The following is an 18,289-nucleotide window of genomic DNA, read 5'->3' as shown; positions in this document are numbered from 1 at the left end:
GCTCTCCTAACACCTGAAAGCAGTTGCTGCTCTAATAATATGCCAGGCCCTCTTCTCCTTGGGTGCAAGGTAACTCAGAGTGTTTGAGGGAAACCCTTGGGGAAAGGGTGGCAATGTCTGCAATAATAACTTAGTAAATCACGTTAATCCTGATTTGATTTAAGCCCCAAGAACTAAGCAAGTATTTCCTGAGACAGGGACGATTTCTCTTAAAAAAAACCCACACCCTAAGCCCCAGGACATGGAGAAAGCTCTGTCTCCCTGCTGCAGCCATCCCGTTGGCTATAACTACCTAAATATTTACAGATGGAGAGCGATCTGAGGGTTACAACACAACGACATAGCTGTCAATGTGAAAAAAATCATCTTTTGCTCCTTTTTGGCCTGCTTTTTGTGGGGCTCGACTATCCCCAGCCTTTGTGCGGGACGCGTGGGTGTCTAGCACGGAGCTTGGCTGCTACTGAGTCCGTGCTTCTGCTGAGAACCTGTCCTCAAATATCCCAAGAATCAAGCCTCAGAAAGCAGATTGGTGGCCAAGTGGGGAAAATAAAATAGTTGTTGTAAAAGCTAACACAGAGCTCAGCTGAGGGGGCTGCAGCGAGAGTGAATTTGAGGCGAACGCACGATGAGCTCGTTCCTGCAGCCACTCCTCGAGGCAGGGCTTACAGCAATGCCTGGTGTCAGGGCAGACAGAGTTGGGTGAATGTGCTGTGTTTGTGCAGATGCTGGTGGATAAAGCGCTGTCGCCGTGACAAAAAATCAATGTAAACCTCAGTAATGCGAGGAAAGAGATAAAGCGGGATAATGGGTAATATACACAACCAAAGGCAATTGCAGAGGTAGAAGTTAATTTAATAAACACTCAAAATACATTGCACTATAAATAATACGTGATAAAAAAATACAAACAGGAAAAAAAAAATAAAAGTAGTAACCATAAATTCCATTTTCTGAACATCTCTCCTGGATAAACAGCGAGAAAGGCATCAGAAGGTGCTGCCAGAAACACAGCACTTGTACAAAATCTCCTTGGAGCCATGAACTGCTGAGACCACTTCTCGGCAGTCTATTTTTTAGACCTTGGGAACTTCTTGAACTCGTCCTGTTCCTTGAAGAAAATCTGAGCAAGGATGTGGTCTGCTGTGGCGTGGAAGTAGTCGTTCATGCGAAGAGTTTCCAGCTGTAAGGAAAAGACACAGAATTTTAGAGAGAATAATCATAGCTTCCTGGCTATTTTTACAGCATTAATGATATGAAATATTGAAGTGCATCTCAAATGGAAGTGAAAATGAATGACTATAAAGGTATACAGCTAATAATAAGCCTTACACGGAGCTCTTGGTATCACTGGATGCATAGGTTAGGAAAATACAGCCTTGCTCTGGCTCCTCAGATGCAGAGCTGCTTAAAGCACAAGATTATGTGCAGTTGGGCTTTTCTGCCTCCTCCTGTGAAGTTTTCTCACCTGGTCGCCTGTGCTGTAGGCCAGAATCAGAAGCAAGTCTTCATCACAGATGCTTTTAAGGTAATGCTGGGTCCCAACGGGGAAGAATATAACATCTCCAATACCAATGTTGAAGCTGCTGGTGGCTCCAGAGGAGGTGATAACTCCAGCCTGTTGCAAGGAAAGCAGCAGGATCTAACTCAAAAGCACTGTTTTGTTTTATTTTACTATTACCTTCTTCTCCCACTATTCAGTCTGAATTCTTTTCAAGGGCACGTGTGATTTCTCTGAACAACTGAGCAAGAAGGACAAATTCTGCTCTTTGTACAAGCCCGCTTTGACCAGACAGGCTTCCACAAACGCAACTGAGATCAAAATTCATATTGAAAAGGAATGAAGGAATGTGTGGACAGCGAAAGTTTTGTAATAATACTAATTGGAGTATGATTAATAATCAGGGATGGGGATCCGTTAATAGATCTGTAATTATTATCCAGCCAGAACTCCACTGGCTTGCCCCTTACTGAGGGAAGGCATTACCTGTCCGCAGCCGCTAATGACATAACCCATCTCATTAGCATTGAAGTGGAAATGAGGCTGTCCCAGCTGATTATTGAATATCCTGAGGGTTGCCAAGGTAAGGGTATTTTCATGCTGAAAAGCAGAACCAAAATATTCAGAGTTTGTTACGTCCCCGTTGTACATCACATCGCGGTGACGAACCTACACAAAATGCCTTTGATGCCTTATTTTTAGGGAGCTAAACGCCCTATTTATAAATACCTTATTCAATGCCTTATTTTTAGGTAGCTATTCAAAAGCAAGCACTTACCTTGTTCAGTGACTCACTGAAGATTTTCTCGGTTTCATTCAGCCCGGTGGTATTTCTGCGGTAGCGAGCCCACTGGAAGATGCCTCCCGGGAAAGGATATTCTCTGGACCCTTCAACCAAAGACATAGCTAAATGAGCACTTACAGCAAGGTTTCGTGAACGTTGTTAATGAACTTCGGGGAATTACTACACGCTAAACTTGAAGCCTTGAATCTTGTGAGCCTCCAGAACAAAAAAGAAAGCCCATTTGGCTTATCCACTAGGCGCTATGCCATCTCCTTTGTTGGATGTTTGAGATCACCACAACGGAAACCTCACTTTTCCACCCCAAATTTCTGTTAATAACAACACACATAGCTTCGAGGGTATTTTTTTAGGCCTTCTTGAACAGAACATGATAGTTGGCACTAAGTTTTGCCATCTGTGTTCGTTAGGTGCTCCCTGGTAATCACCACACCCAGGCTGCCCAGAGGGATGCTTAACAAATCATTATAACTCCCTGCTCTTCCAATCCCCTTAAATTCTCATTCCTCTCTCTACTTTGAAGTCATGTTTCGGGAAAAGGTTTCCAGATCCCCCTCGACAAGCACCGAGAGCTCTTCCATCCCGGGTCCTCGGATGCGTACCTTTGAGGTCGTAGAAGTACTGCCACACCTGGTGGTCCGGGGACTGCACGTAGTCGGCACTTTTTACCAGCTCGTCCAGGTTTGGAGGGAGGTTGACCGCTTGATCTTCCATTTGTTTCTTGAAGGTCCTGATGAAGTTGACCCCACCTTGTGGCTGCGGGACACAAAACGTGGAGCAAGTTGACAGATGCACAAAAGCAAACTGTGGGATTCAAGTTGTATTGCTTCAGATATTTCTTCATCTCCTTATCTACCTCGTCCTGCCAAGGCTTTGCTTTGCCCTTGTGCTCTGCCCTTCCTACTCAGGTGCCACAGAGATTCGGAGCAGTAATTCAGTCCCTCTCCCATCAAATTCTTTCAGGGTGGGGAGATTTATCACAGTTTTGTGCAGGTTCCTCAGACTCAGCAGAATTTCTGAGCCTTGATGGAGGAACACTGCCAACTGGTTAGCTCAGATTAGCTCCGTTTTAACAAGGAGGTGGATTTATCTATAGTTTCTTGAGACATTATTTTACCACAAGATTCATCAAGGGGCTGTTGGGAAATGAGCTTTGGGCTTCAGTACATGTGTAGGGTAAGTGTACGTCCCTCCACACTGGGGGAACTGAGGAGATGAGCTGAGATAAGGGGAATTCTCCCCAAAAAAAGGACCGCCATGGTAACGTCAAGAAGATTAGGCAGAGGCTGGTTATCCTAGCATACCTTTAATGCTCTTGCTGCTATATCCTCTGGGGTAGAGAAGAATGCATCGTCTACATCCAAGGTCTGAAGCTCTTCGTGCGTCGTGAAGAACAGCAAGAACACGCAGTCCTCCGTGCCTACGTTCTTTATCCAGTGCACGGTGTTTCTGGGGAAGAAGATCACCTGGCCAGCCGTGACATTGTACGTGGTGACCCCACTGCCGTCTGCCCCAATGACTCCAATCCAGGCAGTGCCCTGTAACACGATGGGAATTTAACAACAGCAATGAAAACTTGCTCGTTTCATCTATTTGAGCCCAAAATCAGATAGGCTCGTAGGAGAAAACGGGTCCTGATGCACCCTCCTGCAAGCTTTAGTGAAATTAAATCGTGGGATCACAGAATGGGTTGGGCTGGAGATCTTAAATCCCAGTTATGTGCTGTTAGCATTAACTAAGAGTAATCATTCTTAGAAATACAATGAATAATTGATATATATATATATAAATACATATACTTCCAAGGAAATATGATTTTGTGTTCAAATAAATTTTGTATCTTGAATTTTTCCTCACGGTGAGTTTCTATTTATTTATTTTTTTCTTTATCTATTTTTACAGATATGAAATTTGTCACTAAGATGAAGTCAAGCAAATCTTTTTGAAGATTTCAAAGATTTAGAAACAAGCAGGAATACCTGCTGCAGGTAACCATGTTCGTTGGCATTGAAGTGCCAGTGGGGGACCCGGAGCCCTTTGGCTTTGATCCTCAAGGTGCCAAAAGTCATCGAAGAGCGGTGGTTGTTGATACTTTTCCCAAATTCCATTTCTTCATCGTTTTCATACTCGTTTACATCATTCCTGAATCGTGCCCACTGAATTTCACCCCCGGGGAAATTATACACCTGGAAAGTGAGTCAAAGTGGATAGTTTTATCAGCTGGGGATCTTGTAGAGGGGAAGGGCATATCAAAAGGGTTGCTCTGCTCTTAAAACACATCGTTTGTCCTTTTGTTTGCATTCCTAAACACGTTTTTGTTTGCAAATATATTACATAGTTAAATATAATGTGTAGGAGTACCAGGATATCCGTCATCAGTTTAAAGTGTCCAGCTACCTAATTTATCCTTTTCACTCTTTGCTGAGCAAAATTAAATGTAAGTTTTAAATTTAAATGAACTCAAATTTTAATCAATCAGAAATTATTTTTATATAACAATACAAGATGGATCTTGTCTTTAGAGTTTGCTCAAAGGGGAAATTTCTATAAAAATCAAAATAGACTTGCAAAAAAAGCCTGCATAATTCCTGCAGCTTTGTGCCATTGCAAATTAATGTGTTAGCTCACTGAAACAAGGCCATAAAATTCATTTTTCTTAAGAATTCGTAAGAATTTGTTTGAATCCAGTCTTCAGAACTAAGAAGTTACTGTTTCTAGATTCTAGACTGGTCACCTATTACTTAAATAAGTAAAAGTAGGTGACACGAATCCATTCAACTTCTACATACGATGCTAGAGTATCACTGAACAGTTTACCTTGGATTTGGTCAGATGATTGAGGAACTGGAACTTGACGTCCACGCTCTTTTCCTCTGGTTTCATGGAGGTTGCCCCATCGTCTGTAACGCTGACCTCTTTCACGATGTGGGTGGTGTTTGTGTAGACCAAAGACAAGACCAGCACTCCTATGGCGGTGGTGATAACGCAGGCCAGCAGGCAAACCAGGAAGATTTTCATCAGCGACCAGTTGCCTTTTCTTTCCTGGTATTAGGAAAAAGCCCAGCGAAACAAAACAAGGAGCTCTATTAGGTTGAGCACACGGGAAAAGGTTTGTGATAATTCCTTTGTTATCATACCAGAATCGTTAACCTTGCAGAAACACGCTTATAACCAAATCTCTGGGTCCATTTTAGGGAAACCTCATAGCACATGTTATAGGGCTGCTTCCTTCTGTCCTTTCCTTGTTTTACTGACTGAAAACACATCATCAGCACGGGGTTTTACAAGCACCTGAAGCCTACTGTAGGCATTCAGCAGAAAACATCTCCTCGATGAGGATTTTCAGTTTTCCTGCCCCTTACCAATTCTTCTTACAAGCTGCCGATTCAGATGAATCAAAACCACATTCCCCGACCCAGATTTTTAACCTCCGGTGATTCTGAGGTGCACAGCTTGATCTACCTTTAGAAGATTGATTTTCAGGTGCCGAGCGCCTGAAAATGAGCTATGAAAGCTGATCCCTTCAGCTGGACAAGCAGAAGTGAAATATCTGCAGGTTGCCCTCGGATTTTAACAAAATGACCTCTTTCATGAATCTCTTTGACAAAAGCTCTTTGCTAATAAATTTCCCTTAGCAGTGGAAAAGTGCTCGAAATACCAATGTATTTTACTCAGTAATAATCCCTTCCTCAGTTTAAATTACCCCTTTTTTTCAAGCTTGCATTCAATTAAATATTACAACAGCAGTACACAGACCACAGAGTCTCATCAGAGAACGAGGCGTTAGACCTAAATATGTTCAAAATCCTCATTTTCCAGGCTGGAATGACCTTTAATTTACAGCATTTTCACAGCAGTGGCGCCGATTCAATCGATTATTTTATTATATTGAGGAAATCACTGGTTTTGCCATATTTATGGCCAAGGGCAGCGCTGGGCAGGCTGCAAACGCATGCAGGGCTCTAGGAGCCAGCTCCTTCTCCACGAAGTTCCTTCAACATCCCAAGGAGCAAAAACTTGAAGGAGAAAATCACAGAGAGTGGATTTTCTCAAAGGCAAGAAAAAAAAAATAAAGAAAAAAAATGAAATAGTACTCAAACGTGTAACTCAGAAGAGATGCTAAACACGACCACAAAATGGGTTTTTAAGTAGCCGTTTTGGTTAAAATCAAGGGGTAATCCTCCAAAGATAATTATTTTGTCATGGGATAAAGAATTTAGCTCTTAACTTCAAGGAATTGTGTCTCGCTGTCCAGCTCCTGGCACGTGCACGTGAGATAGGACGTCGTAAAACCTTGGCAGCAGAAGCCCTCAGGAGCTTTTGTTTTCCTCAGGACCTTCTTAATGGTATAGGATGGGGTCATAGGGTGAACTACTACGAAGTAAGGGCTTAATCTTAACTATATCTATTCATAATATTTTGATAAGACTAAAAGAAACTGGCTGGTACCTCTTTCTTGGGCCACTCGTTTCCTTTCGAAGAGCTTTGTATTCTCTCCCCGTGCATTTCAAAGGCCTGGTTATCCATTTAGTATAGATGAACCTGCAAAAGACAAGAGAAACGTTGAAAGAAGAGGCTGTTAATTGCGACGTGTGCTCATTTTTGTTGCATTAAGGCCGGGGAAGTGACTCATCGCCTTTGCACGGCAGCGGCACCGAGCGCAGCGCCCTTGGGCAGCAATAGAGAAACTCCGAGCTCCGGCAGAAGGGGCTGACACATGGCAACGAGATGAGGCTGAACCACCAAATACTGGGAAAAATGATAAAAAAAAAGCAGAAGGGAATCATCAGAGGTCATCTGGTCCCCTCACGGAAGGACCTAATGTGGTGTAGTTATAGCTTTCGGTTACACAACCTGCTTTTGCAACAAGCAAAACGGTCAAGGTTCCCGAACTCCTTTGGCAATGCACTTTGCTGCTTACATGTTCTTATCACGGAGAAGTTTTTCACAAGGCTAAGCCCTAAGCCACTCTTGCTGCAATTTCAGCCCGTTAGGGTTACCCTCCCACCAAGGACATGACTGCGCAGCAGCGCATCCAGCCCCGAAATCTTCCTCCGAAGAGGAAGATGCCTTCCTTCCTCTGCTTCATTCTGTGGAAATCCAAGTCTTTCCCGAACCCGTTTACATCCCCTGACTTAACAGACAGGCTGCTTGCTAGGTAAGGGAAAAATAAATCAATCAATAAAATCACACTTCCCTCTCCTTCATCATTTCAGCCTCTCTCCTCCGGATCTTCTCCAACTTTTTTTTTTCCTCTTTTTTCTTTTATTTTTTCTTCTTTTCTTCCTTCTATTCTTTTTTCCTTTCCTTCCTTTCCTTTCCTTTCCTTTCCTTTCCTTTCCTTTCCTTTCCTTTCCTTTCCTTTCCTTTCCTTTCCTTTCCTTTCCTTTCCTTTCCTTTCCTTTCCTTTCCTTTCCTTTCCTTTCCTTTCCTTTCCTTTCCTTTCCTTTCCTTTCCTTTCCTTTCTTTCTCTTTTTTCTTTTTTTTCTTTTCTTTTCTTTTCTTTTCTTTTCTTTTCTTTTCTTTTCTTTTCTTTTCTTTTCTTTTCTTTTCTTTTCTTTTCTTTTCTTTTCTTTTCTTTTCTTTTCTTTTCTTTTCTTTTCTTTTCTTTTCTTTTCTTTTCTTTTCTTTTCTTTTCTTTTCCTTTCTTTTCCTCTCTCCAGCAGGAGCTTGGCATTAACGCCAAAAGGGCCAGTCCACTGACCACAGGTACCTTGCGTCAGCCCTCTCCGTCACGCTTTCTCTTTTCTAATCTGGACTTTATTCACCCCCCCTCCATGGTATTACTACCTGCTTGATTGCTGCTGATGATTTAAGTAAACACCGTATCTTCACGGGCCTAATTTATTAATCTCTGCAGGAAGCTCGTGGACCAGGGTTTTCCCAGGTCCTCCTTTCTGTCAGTAAGGGACTATTGTAAACAATGAGGGACATTGGTGCCCTTTTATTAACTTTGACAATTCTTCCTCCTTGTCTCTCCTCTTTACGCTCTTCCAAAAAGCACAAAAGTTAAAGGTGACTGACGGTTAAGTGCAATTCCACTCGATTCCTTGGTACTTCCTTCCTGGAGACCCTTGAAGACTACACGCCAAATTATATTGATTTTCACCGTTCCGTGTAATGATGCCCTACCATTAGATTTCATTACATCTTGATGAACATCCAAATTCCTGAGCGTCTTTTTTCCTAGCCTGTTTCCCCAGGATTTTGCAAAAAGACCTCTGAATTTAGTGAAGTTGCTTTTTCTTTCTAAAAACCTTTATATCCTTTAAATCCTTCACACTCTGATCAAAACCTGACATCCTCATAGCCTAAAAATATCCTGGATCTACTCTGTTCAATTTATTTTTTTTCCCAACAGATATTTGGTCAAATTACATCTCCTCGAGGCAAATTATTCAATTATATTTTTTACAATGTTTTTTTTTTTTTTTTTTTTTTTCCATCTTCTCTTTTTGTGGTTTGGTGGACTTAATGGCAGGATCTCAACGTAATAGCACTCGGGCTTTTTTCTCCCTTTCTTGCCACCAGGAGACTTCCAGCAGATTCTCTCCTTTTATTCTCTAAACTTTGACGCAAAGGTGAAAATTCACAGAGAAATGTAATGAAAAGCTTTTCTCCTTTCTCTCTGAACAGCAACTCTCTCCGCACAGATTTTCCAACTGAAAATGCGCCCGAAAGTTTTGAGTAAGGAAAGAAAAACGAAAAAATGTGGTAGATCAATGAATCAATGATCAACAAGAAAGAAAAGCGTGATTTTCAAGGGTTTCACAGCTCCAGGTATGTATATATATTTGAGCTTCCACAAACATATTTTGACAAACAAATACAAATGCTTGACGGTGTAGGAGTTCACCTCGTTACACAGGAAAAGAATTAATAGTGACAACTATTATTATGCTATTGATAATGAGTGGCTACAGGGCTTGCAGTTTTTCAGATCCTTCTTTTCAGGCTAAAAGGGGTATAAATGACCCAGACTACCCCTCAGCTGGCAGTCTTTGTGATAGCTGAACCCTGAAAATAAGTTTTCTTATACCAGCATCTTTTCAAATCGGTGTGAAATGATGCTGAGAGATGCCCTAATGCAAATTTCCAGAGGCAAACACAACGGCAGCACACAGCTATCCCATTTAAAGCCCAGCATCACAAAGGGTCTTCCCCTGGGAAGGACAGAAATCCCAGAGACAAAATCCCCATCCGTCTCCCTCCCACCGTGCCAACCCTCTGTCTTACCCCCGCTGGGATCTTCGCAAGGTCTGAGAGCACAAGGCTTGTCCTCCTCAAAGCCTGAACTGTCCCAGCTCGGTTTTACTCCTTTATATACCCACTGCAATTCAGGAAGTGCTTTGTGCAGAAAAGATTTCCTGCGTATGCAAATACATATGATCACGGACACTTCTGTACATCTTCAGCAAACACTTCTGGTAACTTGCTGAGAAACGGTGACATTCCTTCTGACAACTCCTACTAATTTATTATTTCCTCCAAGCGCTGGACTCGGGCTTTCTGCCTCCCTTCCCCACCCCATCACTATCGAAACACAGATTAGGGTTCAATAAAATGCCTTTTCCTTGATCTAGCCTCCAGGAAACGAACACCACTGACAAGTTGGAAATGGCAATAACCGCTGTTTGGTGCTTGACTTACATACTCATTTATTGTTCCTGAGTGGTAAATTCATTTTTGCTTACAAGAAAACAAAATTCCAGCTATAACTACAAGAAGTGCCTCGTGTGTGTATCCTAAAAGTTACTTTTCCGTTGATATATAAGCAATCAAAGCCCTCTTTAAAATACTCTTCATTGGCGATAAAATTCTGATAAGAAAATAAGGAAAATTCTAAGAGGCTGTGCAACTATGATACCCAGAACTGGACAAACAGTTTAGTTTATTTTATTATTCTTATGAAAAATATAAATACACGGGGCTTTTTCCACGAAATGTTAATGTTGATTTAATTCCATAGTCTTCTAAAAGTGGTGTCTCCTCACATGTTGTTAGACCCTACTGGAAGCACTAATAACTCCAGGTTTGAGATAACTCGTGAAAGTAATGAACAGGTAGAGAAATAATGAATAAATAATAATATTTGAAATGAATTATAATATTAATATTATAATAATATGAAAATGAATAAATAATGATTTTTTTTTCAGAGCAGGCACTGGTCCACCTTTCAAAAAAAAAATTGAACAATGTACAAGCTGACAAATTATTTAAATTACACAGTATTAAACTTCGTTGATATCAGCTTCTTTTCTTCTTTATCTTCTTGATGATTGTCACTTTGTTCTTGTTTCACATTGGTATCTTCAGGAAGACTCTTAAGATGTGACACATGGTGTAAAGCCCTAAATTAGGAATTATGAAGACTTTAATAATGGTGTCTAAGTAGTTACAATCAACACAAAATTATGTTTTACTAGCAGTTTACTTACTAACAGTTTATGTACTAACAGTTTATCAGTTTGAATTGTATTAGAAACAGTTCCCATCATCTTGTCTAACTGTCCACTCGTTCTGTTTTAGAGATTACAAAACAAATTACGATTTTCTTTTAGAAAAAGATAAAATATTGTGGGGAACTGAAATTCTAAACACGTCTTCTCAAATATGGGCACTCATGCAAATTAAATTATTAAATTATTATGGAATAGGTATTTAACACGGTGACAAACGTGTTAAATCATGTTATCAAAGAGCATATCACTCTAAAAGTTACAGTATTTTTACACAAACCTTTATATTTCACATCACAGTATTATACTGCGACGCTGACTTTTGTTGAAACAAATGCTCTGAGTAATCAAAACCTGTTTTCCACTCTGCCTTTTCTCAAAGTTATTATTTCTTTAGTTACTTACGACTTTCTGGTAGGATTGTTGTTAATTATTCACAATTTGCTTATTCTTAACATTTTTCAGATCCCACAACAACTCTCAGCTAATCATTCTTTCTCTTTACTTTCTGAAAACAGTGAAAAATCAGAAAATCCACAGTCACTTACTTCTGAATAGAATTGGTAAGAGGGATTATCTCGCTGTCACAGAGTTTTAATTCAGCATCTCCTTTTTCAAAAAGCTAAAAAATAAATTGTAAACTGAGGAACATACCTGAATGTGACAGAAAAAAAAAATACAGCACATTTCATTGGAAAGGATTACCAAAAACTTTATGGAAACACAGAATAATTCAGGAGGGGTTTAATCCAAGTTCCTGTGCATCTATGATGTTGCAGAAGGTTGCTCCCCCTGGCCCATTCCTTATCCATATGCATGGGGAATTCATTCACTATTGAGTACAGGACATAAACTTTAAGAGCTGTATGTAAGAAGTATTATGAAAATGTTATAAAGAAATTAATCTGTGAATTTTGAAACATAAGGAACACAAAATACTGAATCACTGATGCTAAAGCAGGCGAGGATAAAACATTTGAGAGTGACTTTTTAAAAACGTGATTCTCAAATGCCCCCGAAAGCCTGATATTAATTGGGATATAATCAGGAGGCAGCTTGTCCAGAACACATCAAGTGGCTGCTGTAGCTGGTGCTCGAGCAGCAGGGGAGGGTGATGTGCTCTGTTTGGGCAGGATTCTCTGGGATGTCGCCACCTCCTGGATAAGCAGCGCTTTCTGCACAGAGACTGATTCACAACGGCAGCAGGAACAGCAAAAAGACACAGGGCTTTAGGGCACAGCAATTTGGATCTTGATGCAATCTGGATGGAATCTGCTGGCAGTGTTGTTTTGAAGCTGACTGGAAAGCTCAGCCATAAAAGAACGTAAACAGCACATCAATACTGACAAGAGAGTACAAGGAAACTGACTACTTACTTTTTCAAACTCTTCCTTTTGCTCAGCTGTTTCGTTCGGGTTTAATCTTCCCTGAATTGCTTGAAGCTTGAACAACATTAGCTTCAAGGCTTCCAGGGGTCTGTGCTTATGATCTCCAGAAAAGATGTTTTCCTAAACCAAAATCCAAAGAATGTGTTGATTGTGCACGTAACAGCAACATTTCTTGATCAGTACACATAAAAATTCGAGGAAGTTTTGAAGTTTCCCTCAAACAGCTGAAAGGCAAATTTGTGAGTGTTTCTCTCTACCTGTTCTTTGCAAGTCTATTGATAAATTGCACATAAATCAGGCTACTCTGGATCATCTTAATTTATGTCACTGTAGAGTTAGTGAAGTCACTGTAAATCCATGCATTTTTGTATGTTCTGAAGCAACACAGAAAGGTCTCAGCCCTGGCTTGTGTAAAATCATTCAAGAATATTACGGCTGTCAGCATCAAGTCCTTTAAATGTTATGGCAGCAATGCTGGAGCATCTTTTAACATCTTGTAACTAACAGAACAAGTAAGCAACATTAATGATAAGCATAGATTCATTCATATAATTAGCACCTTTGTGATAGCTGCTCATTCAATAATAAAACACAAAACAAGCAAGCAAAATAATTCAAGGTGCCAAACTTTGTGGGTCATCTAGAAAAACTGTTTTCTAGAAATGAAGCCAAATTCATTAGACAGAATCACTTGAATTACTCATGCAGATTGTTAGGTTCTGTGTCAAACAACTCCAAAGGGGAACAGAAATATGTGCCACTGTGGACTAACTTAAAGGATAATGCTTTGTTTTTCTGCAGGATGGGAAAAGAGAATGTTAGAGCGGTTAAGATTCAAGGACAGAGGGCAGAAAGGAAAAGCAACATACCACGACAGAAATGAACGTTATGCCTTTGAACTAGAACACTGGGCTCGGGGCTCATCTCCCTAGCTGAGGAAAGGGTGATAGAAATGGAAAGGGTTCATATAATTAAAATGAAAGACTGAACAATACTAAGACTGCCAAGAAGGCGATTAGCATGTAAGAATGGGATTAAAATAATGAATAATCTAAAGAGAGTCGATTCAATCCAAAACCCAATTCCAGTGCGGCAGCGTGAATAATAATATATTAATTTACCCCTTGAACTTGACTCATACCCAGCACGACACCAGCAAGGCTCTTAAATAGGAAGCATTTAATAAATCTATAATAAAATGTTTTTTTCTTTTAGTTGAGGCAGGAAAATTACTGTTTAAACTAAACATGGAATGTAAAAGTAAAACTAAGTGTTAGCTCATAGGATTTAATAACTTTAAGAATTCATCATGCTGAAACATGACAAAATTACAGCAGTTTGACTTTCTACTTCATACATTTTAGGAGAAGGAAACCAATTTAGAGGTATCTCCCCTTCTGATATTTACCAGCCTTACACATTTGGGGCACTCTAAGCAGCAAACCCTCAATTTTACTGACCTTGTTCTTGTCATCTAAACAGTCTTCCAAGAATTTATCGATGATGTCTGCCTTGGGGAATGGTAGAGGATTGTTTCTGTCCTCCCAGCATGCAGGCGCTGGTGATTTGCTGCACCGACATTTAACATGCAATGGAGAAGAACAACAGGTTGATAATCTGAAAGAATTCAACAGTCTTTTTGATGAAAACTGACTCTGAGAGAACCACACTACTACTTTTTTTCCAGTTTTGCCAGTTAAATCAAATCCTGAGTAGCCCTAAAAAGCAACTAACTAAATAATAATAATAATAAATTAAAGGCAATTAATTTTTAGCTATAATATAGCATACAGAGGTGTTTTTCTTACATCTGCAATTATATATTCAACACCCAAAGAAAAATAGTTATTTTAATAATATTTTAGTAATAGGAATGCTGCAGGTTGAGACTTCTGCTCGCCTGTTAAATATAACTAAATTATTTCATTTTTCATATACTCTTAAATTTATCAATTTAAATTCCACCGAATAATTGTCCTCTTGAAGTAAATACCTTTGTGTATCAATGATATATAAAATATATTATTAAAAGACAACAATAATATTGATAGCACTCTTTGCAAGACAGTGCAAAAGGGAAAGTAGTGCACTAATCTGACCTCAGAATATCAAATATTTAGCACTAGGCAGGAAATCTAACAATAAATCCTTTATGCACATGTCGTATTACCAATATTTATAAACTCTACACAAAAGGAATTAAATACATAATGCATTTTTCTGAACAAAGGATTTCGTAATCTGTGTTTATTTACTTACAAAGCACCTGGAACATCTTCCCAGGATCTTTCTGCTCCGAGTATATCTGTGGTAGAAGGACTGCCATCACCTTCCAGAGCGTTTGACAAACCTTCATTTGAATTCTCCAGATCTCTCTCAGCCTTCAAGGTGAGCAGCTCAAGTTGGTCTTCTAAAAAGCAAGGACAGAAAGCCCGTGGAGAGGATTGGACACGTTATTTCCACACTACTTTTAATTTTATGTAATACTCAAAATTACTACAGATGAATTATCACTGGAAATATGTTACAGATTGTGTAGCCACAGCACAACACCTTTGCTTATGTTGGTATGGCAATAAAAAATGTGAATCAGCAGTACCAAAAAGATGTTTCTAGCTGGGAGACTGTTTAAAGTAATCAAGTTTTTCTCTTCCTACATAAAACAAGTGCTGCATTCAAGATTATTTAATGATTATATGCTTTCATGCTGTAGAAAATCTAATTAAATTTTCTGTAGAAATGTAATGAATTCACCAAATATTATTTATTAATCCTGCAAAAGCTTAAGTTAGTTTTCTTATTTGTTTGTATGGGTTCTTCTAAAAGCTGTTTTTACACAACTCACACACAGAACTCACATTTTAGAGTAAGTTGAGACAAGCACTAATCACGACAGAGATATTCTCATCTATTTTTATACCCAGCCTTTTCACGATTGATAGAAAAATTCTGTTTGGGAAAAAAAAAAGATTTATGCATGCATCTGAAGTCCATCATGCATACATACTGGAAAGGTGTTTGCAGACACTTGCGTTATCTGGCATTTTGTGACTTTGAATTCACAACATTTTAACTTAGCTTTCGCATCTAACCTCTTGGAAGAAGGAAGAGATCAATATTTGTGCTTTGCATAACGAAGAAAAAGAACAGACGTCATATAGTTTAATGTAAAGCTTGAAATTCTATTTGAATATTTACAGAATTACTGTTGTTACCTTGCTGTAAGATATGCCACTGTAATAAATATTCTTTGCTGTAAAAGGAATGCTTAAATACTCACCAATATATGAAAATTTACAGTATAAAAGCTGTTCAGCTTGGTCATCTAACTAATAAATGCTTTGAATTGCTTGTCAAAGATGGGAGTAAATAAATCTGCTGTACAGTGCAGACTAACATAACGAGAGCTTTTGTTTGAAAATGAAATTCATTAGCTCACCCTCAAAATTCAGAAACAATTGTGAACTCTAGTTACCTCCGAATGACTGTTTGGTGTGCTTTGAAAAGGAGGTACCAGATTGGAGGAGTGCATCTGGGCTGTCATACTTGCAACTTTCTGCTACTTCATTATCACCTGTCAGATCCAGGCAACCACTTTTTTTAAGAAAATCAGCACCGTCCTCATCTACGGAGCATTGGTTTCTCAGCATCTCAAAAATCTGCGAAGAGGAAGCTTTGCTTTGGGTGTTAAAATTGTGTCCATCACTTTCTTTAGTCGCAGCAGAGAAAAGGTTGTGACTCTTCAGCCAGACTGGGTAGTGAAAACTGGGAATACTGCTTATCCCTGATACGCTTAAGTCAGCCTTCTGACTCGTAAGCCACCTTGGGTAATTCTTAGCAGGAAAAGTGGCAGAGTTCTCCACAGATAAGGGTCTGGAACTTCCTTTCGAGGAGATAGAGTACTTGTTAAGTGTAAACACATCGTATTTCCTTTTATTAAAGGGTTTGTGTACATTCTGATTAGCATCAGCTTTGCCGTTCTCCTGAAGACAGGAACCCCTTTCCATATCGAGTGACACGGTGTGGGAAGGGCAGACAGATTTTTTAAGTGGCCATCTGCTCCTCTCACTATTTTGATGTCTTGATTTAAAAGGCCTGCTCGGGACGCAGGGCAGCGATCCATCTGCTGGAAAAGCTAACAGATCATCTGTCGCAAGACTAATCGAGTCTGGGTCACATTCCATCTCCCCTCTACAGGGTGAAGCAAGAGAACTTAATCCCATGTGCTCGTTACAGTCATCCAACGCTGAAAAACAAAGACAGTTTACATGAATCACATAACTTCAGGCATACCAGAATGACACACTTGTAAGATCTAACGTGGAGTAATAAATTAAAGCTGGGTATATTATTAACCAAGGGGGACTGAATTCTAGTTCTTGCAGGAATTGGGATCTTGATAAAAATAACAGCAGTTAAAAGTTACGTCACCTTTTGGAATACACATTTGCAGTCTGGAATATTTTCTGAATGCAATATTTGCATCACAGAGAATGACAAATATTGCTAGCCATGATCAAGCATCATTTATTATACCACGAAGACTTGCAGGCAGTCATACAGGGAATACTCCACCAAAGCAGCTGACATGAGACAAGGAGTTGCAAAACCATTGGCAACGGAGGGAAACAAACAAAAAAAAACAACCAGAAAACATCAAAACTTGTTAAAAGACGTACTTGCAGAAAACACACCGTGTTTTCCTTTGACGTGACGCTTTGAAAACTCCGCTGGTTTGGGAGTACTTTGACACAGGCAGATCTTCCCAGGGGTTATTTCTGAAGACGTGAGACTTAGATCAAAATCTTCGATATAAGCTTGCAGCGCCTCAGATGCAGAGCTGTAAAGCTTGTCCTTGTATTGAATCAAACTGCAGGAGCACGAACTGCTGCTGCCAATGCTGCTTAGAAGAACAGATACCGCTGAATCAGGAGAGGAGACACTGCTTTTTTTATTAAGCTGGTCGTGGTTTTCATCCAGATTTCTGTTTGGATCTTTACTCATTTTTTAACGTATCTAAATGGAAAAAGAAAGCCCAAGTCATCATCTGCACTGAAATAACTTAAATACAGTTTAATATAAATACAGTTTGTTCTCACACTGTAATGCATCTATGATTTTCTTTTTTTAGTTATGTAAAATGTCAGTAATCTGGAGGAAAATAATATTTAGCTATTCGACTTCCTGCTTTTCAAGTAAGTTAGTCATCCATAGGTGTCACGCCTAGAAAAGCAGAAGGGAGAAAATAAAGCCTCAGGGAGAAATATATATATATATATATATGTATATATATGTATATATATATCAATAGGGAAAACTTCTTGTATACTGAAGCTTTAGGCAGAGCACAGAGCTGAGAGGATGGCAAAGAAATCCAGCTCCTCACTAGTTCCCAAGGATCCTCAGCTTTTCCAATAACTGTGCTTCATGTTGCTGACATTCAGGAAAGAAATGCAGGAATATCATGATCTTTAATAAAATAACAAGCACAATGGGGATTCTCATACAGAAGTAGCTTAGTATAAATAAAAAAAAAAATGTTGAATGCAACTGAAGTAGAAACTTAGAAACCTGTAGATTCTTTTATGTGGCCAGATGTGTACACACACCAGTATTATTTTACAGGTCACAACAAGAACTGATTTAACATCAGGGCACTTCAGATTTATCCAATTTACACAATTTGGCCAACGCTTTCCAAGCGTTACTCCGTAACCCCCCAAACCATGGGCTGAAGGGCAGGCTGGCTCCAAACCCTGCAAACAAGCCCAAAACCTCCTTGTAATTATAATCCCTGCAAGCAAAAGCCCATTTGAGAAGCAGGTTAGTGTGTTAGAAAGAAGCAGACGCTGCGACGAGGCACAGGAATTAGTAACTTTATTACACAGCGCACCACACGCACACGCGGATCACCACGATTTACACGGAAAGGAGGAGCGGGGCCCTACAGCAGGGCTGCTGGAAGCCTCCTGGGTCCCTTTGACCCCAAAACACCGCCGGTGCCCCCCTCCTAGCCCAGGACAAGGAGCCGGGACGAGCCGAGCCCCTCACGCCCCGCGGGGCCCCCAGACCCCCTCAGCGCTCCCCGAGCCCGCACCCCCACACAAAATGGCGGCGGGCACGCGCGGCCTCATGGGAG

General features: G+C 40.0%; 2 protein-coding genes across 3 annotated transcripts; both read right to left on the bottom strand.

The window, feature by feature from the left end:
* Window positions 1-880: 880 nt before the first annotated feature.
* Window positions 881-10,519, bottom strand: DYNAP (dynactin associated protein). Its single transcript, XM_068665796.1, has 10 exons — window positions 9,537-10,519; window positions 6,750-6,842; window positions 5,118-5,342; window positions 4,280-4,486; window positions 3,605-3,838; window positions 2,903-3,056; window positions 2,277-2,386; window positions 1,985-2,098; window positions 1,466-1,615; window positions 881-1,180 (listed from the first exon to the last, which is right to left on the bottom strand). Exons 2-10 carry the CDS (start codon window positions 6,825-6,827, stop codon window positions 1,067-1,069), a joined length of 1,386 nt encoding a protein of 461 aa, XP_068521897.1. The 5' UTR covers window positions 6,828-6,842; window positions 9,537-10,519; the 3' UTR covers window positions 881-1,066.
* Window positions 10,514-18,202, bottom strand: CWH18orf54 (chromosome W C18orf54 homolog). 2 transcript variants are annotated; one of them, XM_068665795.1, is made up of 8 exons: window positions 17,250-18,202; window positions 16,830-17,166; window positions 15,626-16,396; window positions 14,410-14,560; window positions 13,611-13,719; window positions 12,139-12,270; window positions 11,311-11,416; window positions 10,514-10,654 (listed from the first exon to the last, which is right to left on the bottom strand). In XM_068665795.1, the coding sequence occupies exons 2-7, from the start codon at window positions 17,152-17,154 to the stop codon at window positions 11,357-11,359; spliced, it is 1,548 nt and encodes a 515-aa protein (XP_068521896.1). In that variant the 5' UTR covers window positions 17,155-17,166; window positions 17,250-18,202; the 3' UTR covers window positions 10,514-10,654; window positions 11,311-11,356. The 2 variants fall into 2 exon arrangements, 1 of the variants encoding a protein (XP_068521896.1); XR_011090938.1 differs by lacking the exons at window positions 10,514-10,654; window positions 11,311-11,416 and adding an exon at window positions 13,020-13,082 and having other exon boundaries at window positions 12,195-12,270.
* Between the last annotated feature and the right edge of the window lie 87 nt (window positions 18,203-18,289).

This window comes from Anas acuta, chromosome W (assembly GCF_963932015.1).
Source record: "Anas acuta chromosome W, bAnaAcu1.1, whole genome shotgun sequence".
NCBI classification, from domain to species: domain Eukaryota; kingdom Metazoa; phylum Chordata; class Aves; order Anseriformes; family Anatidae; genus Anas; species Anas acuta.
This window is presented reverse-complemented; position numbering and strand designations above follow the sequence as displayed.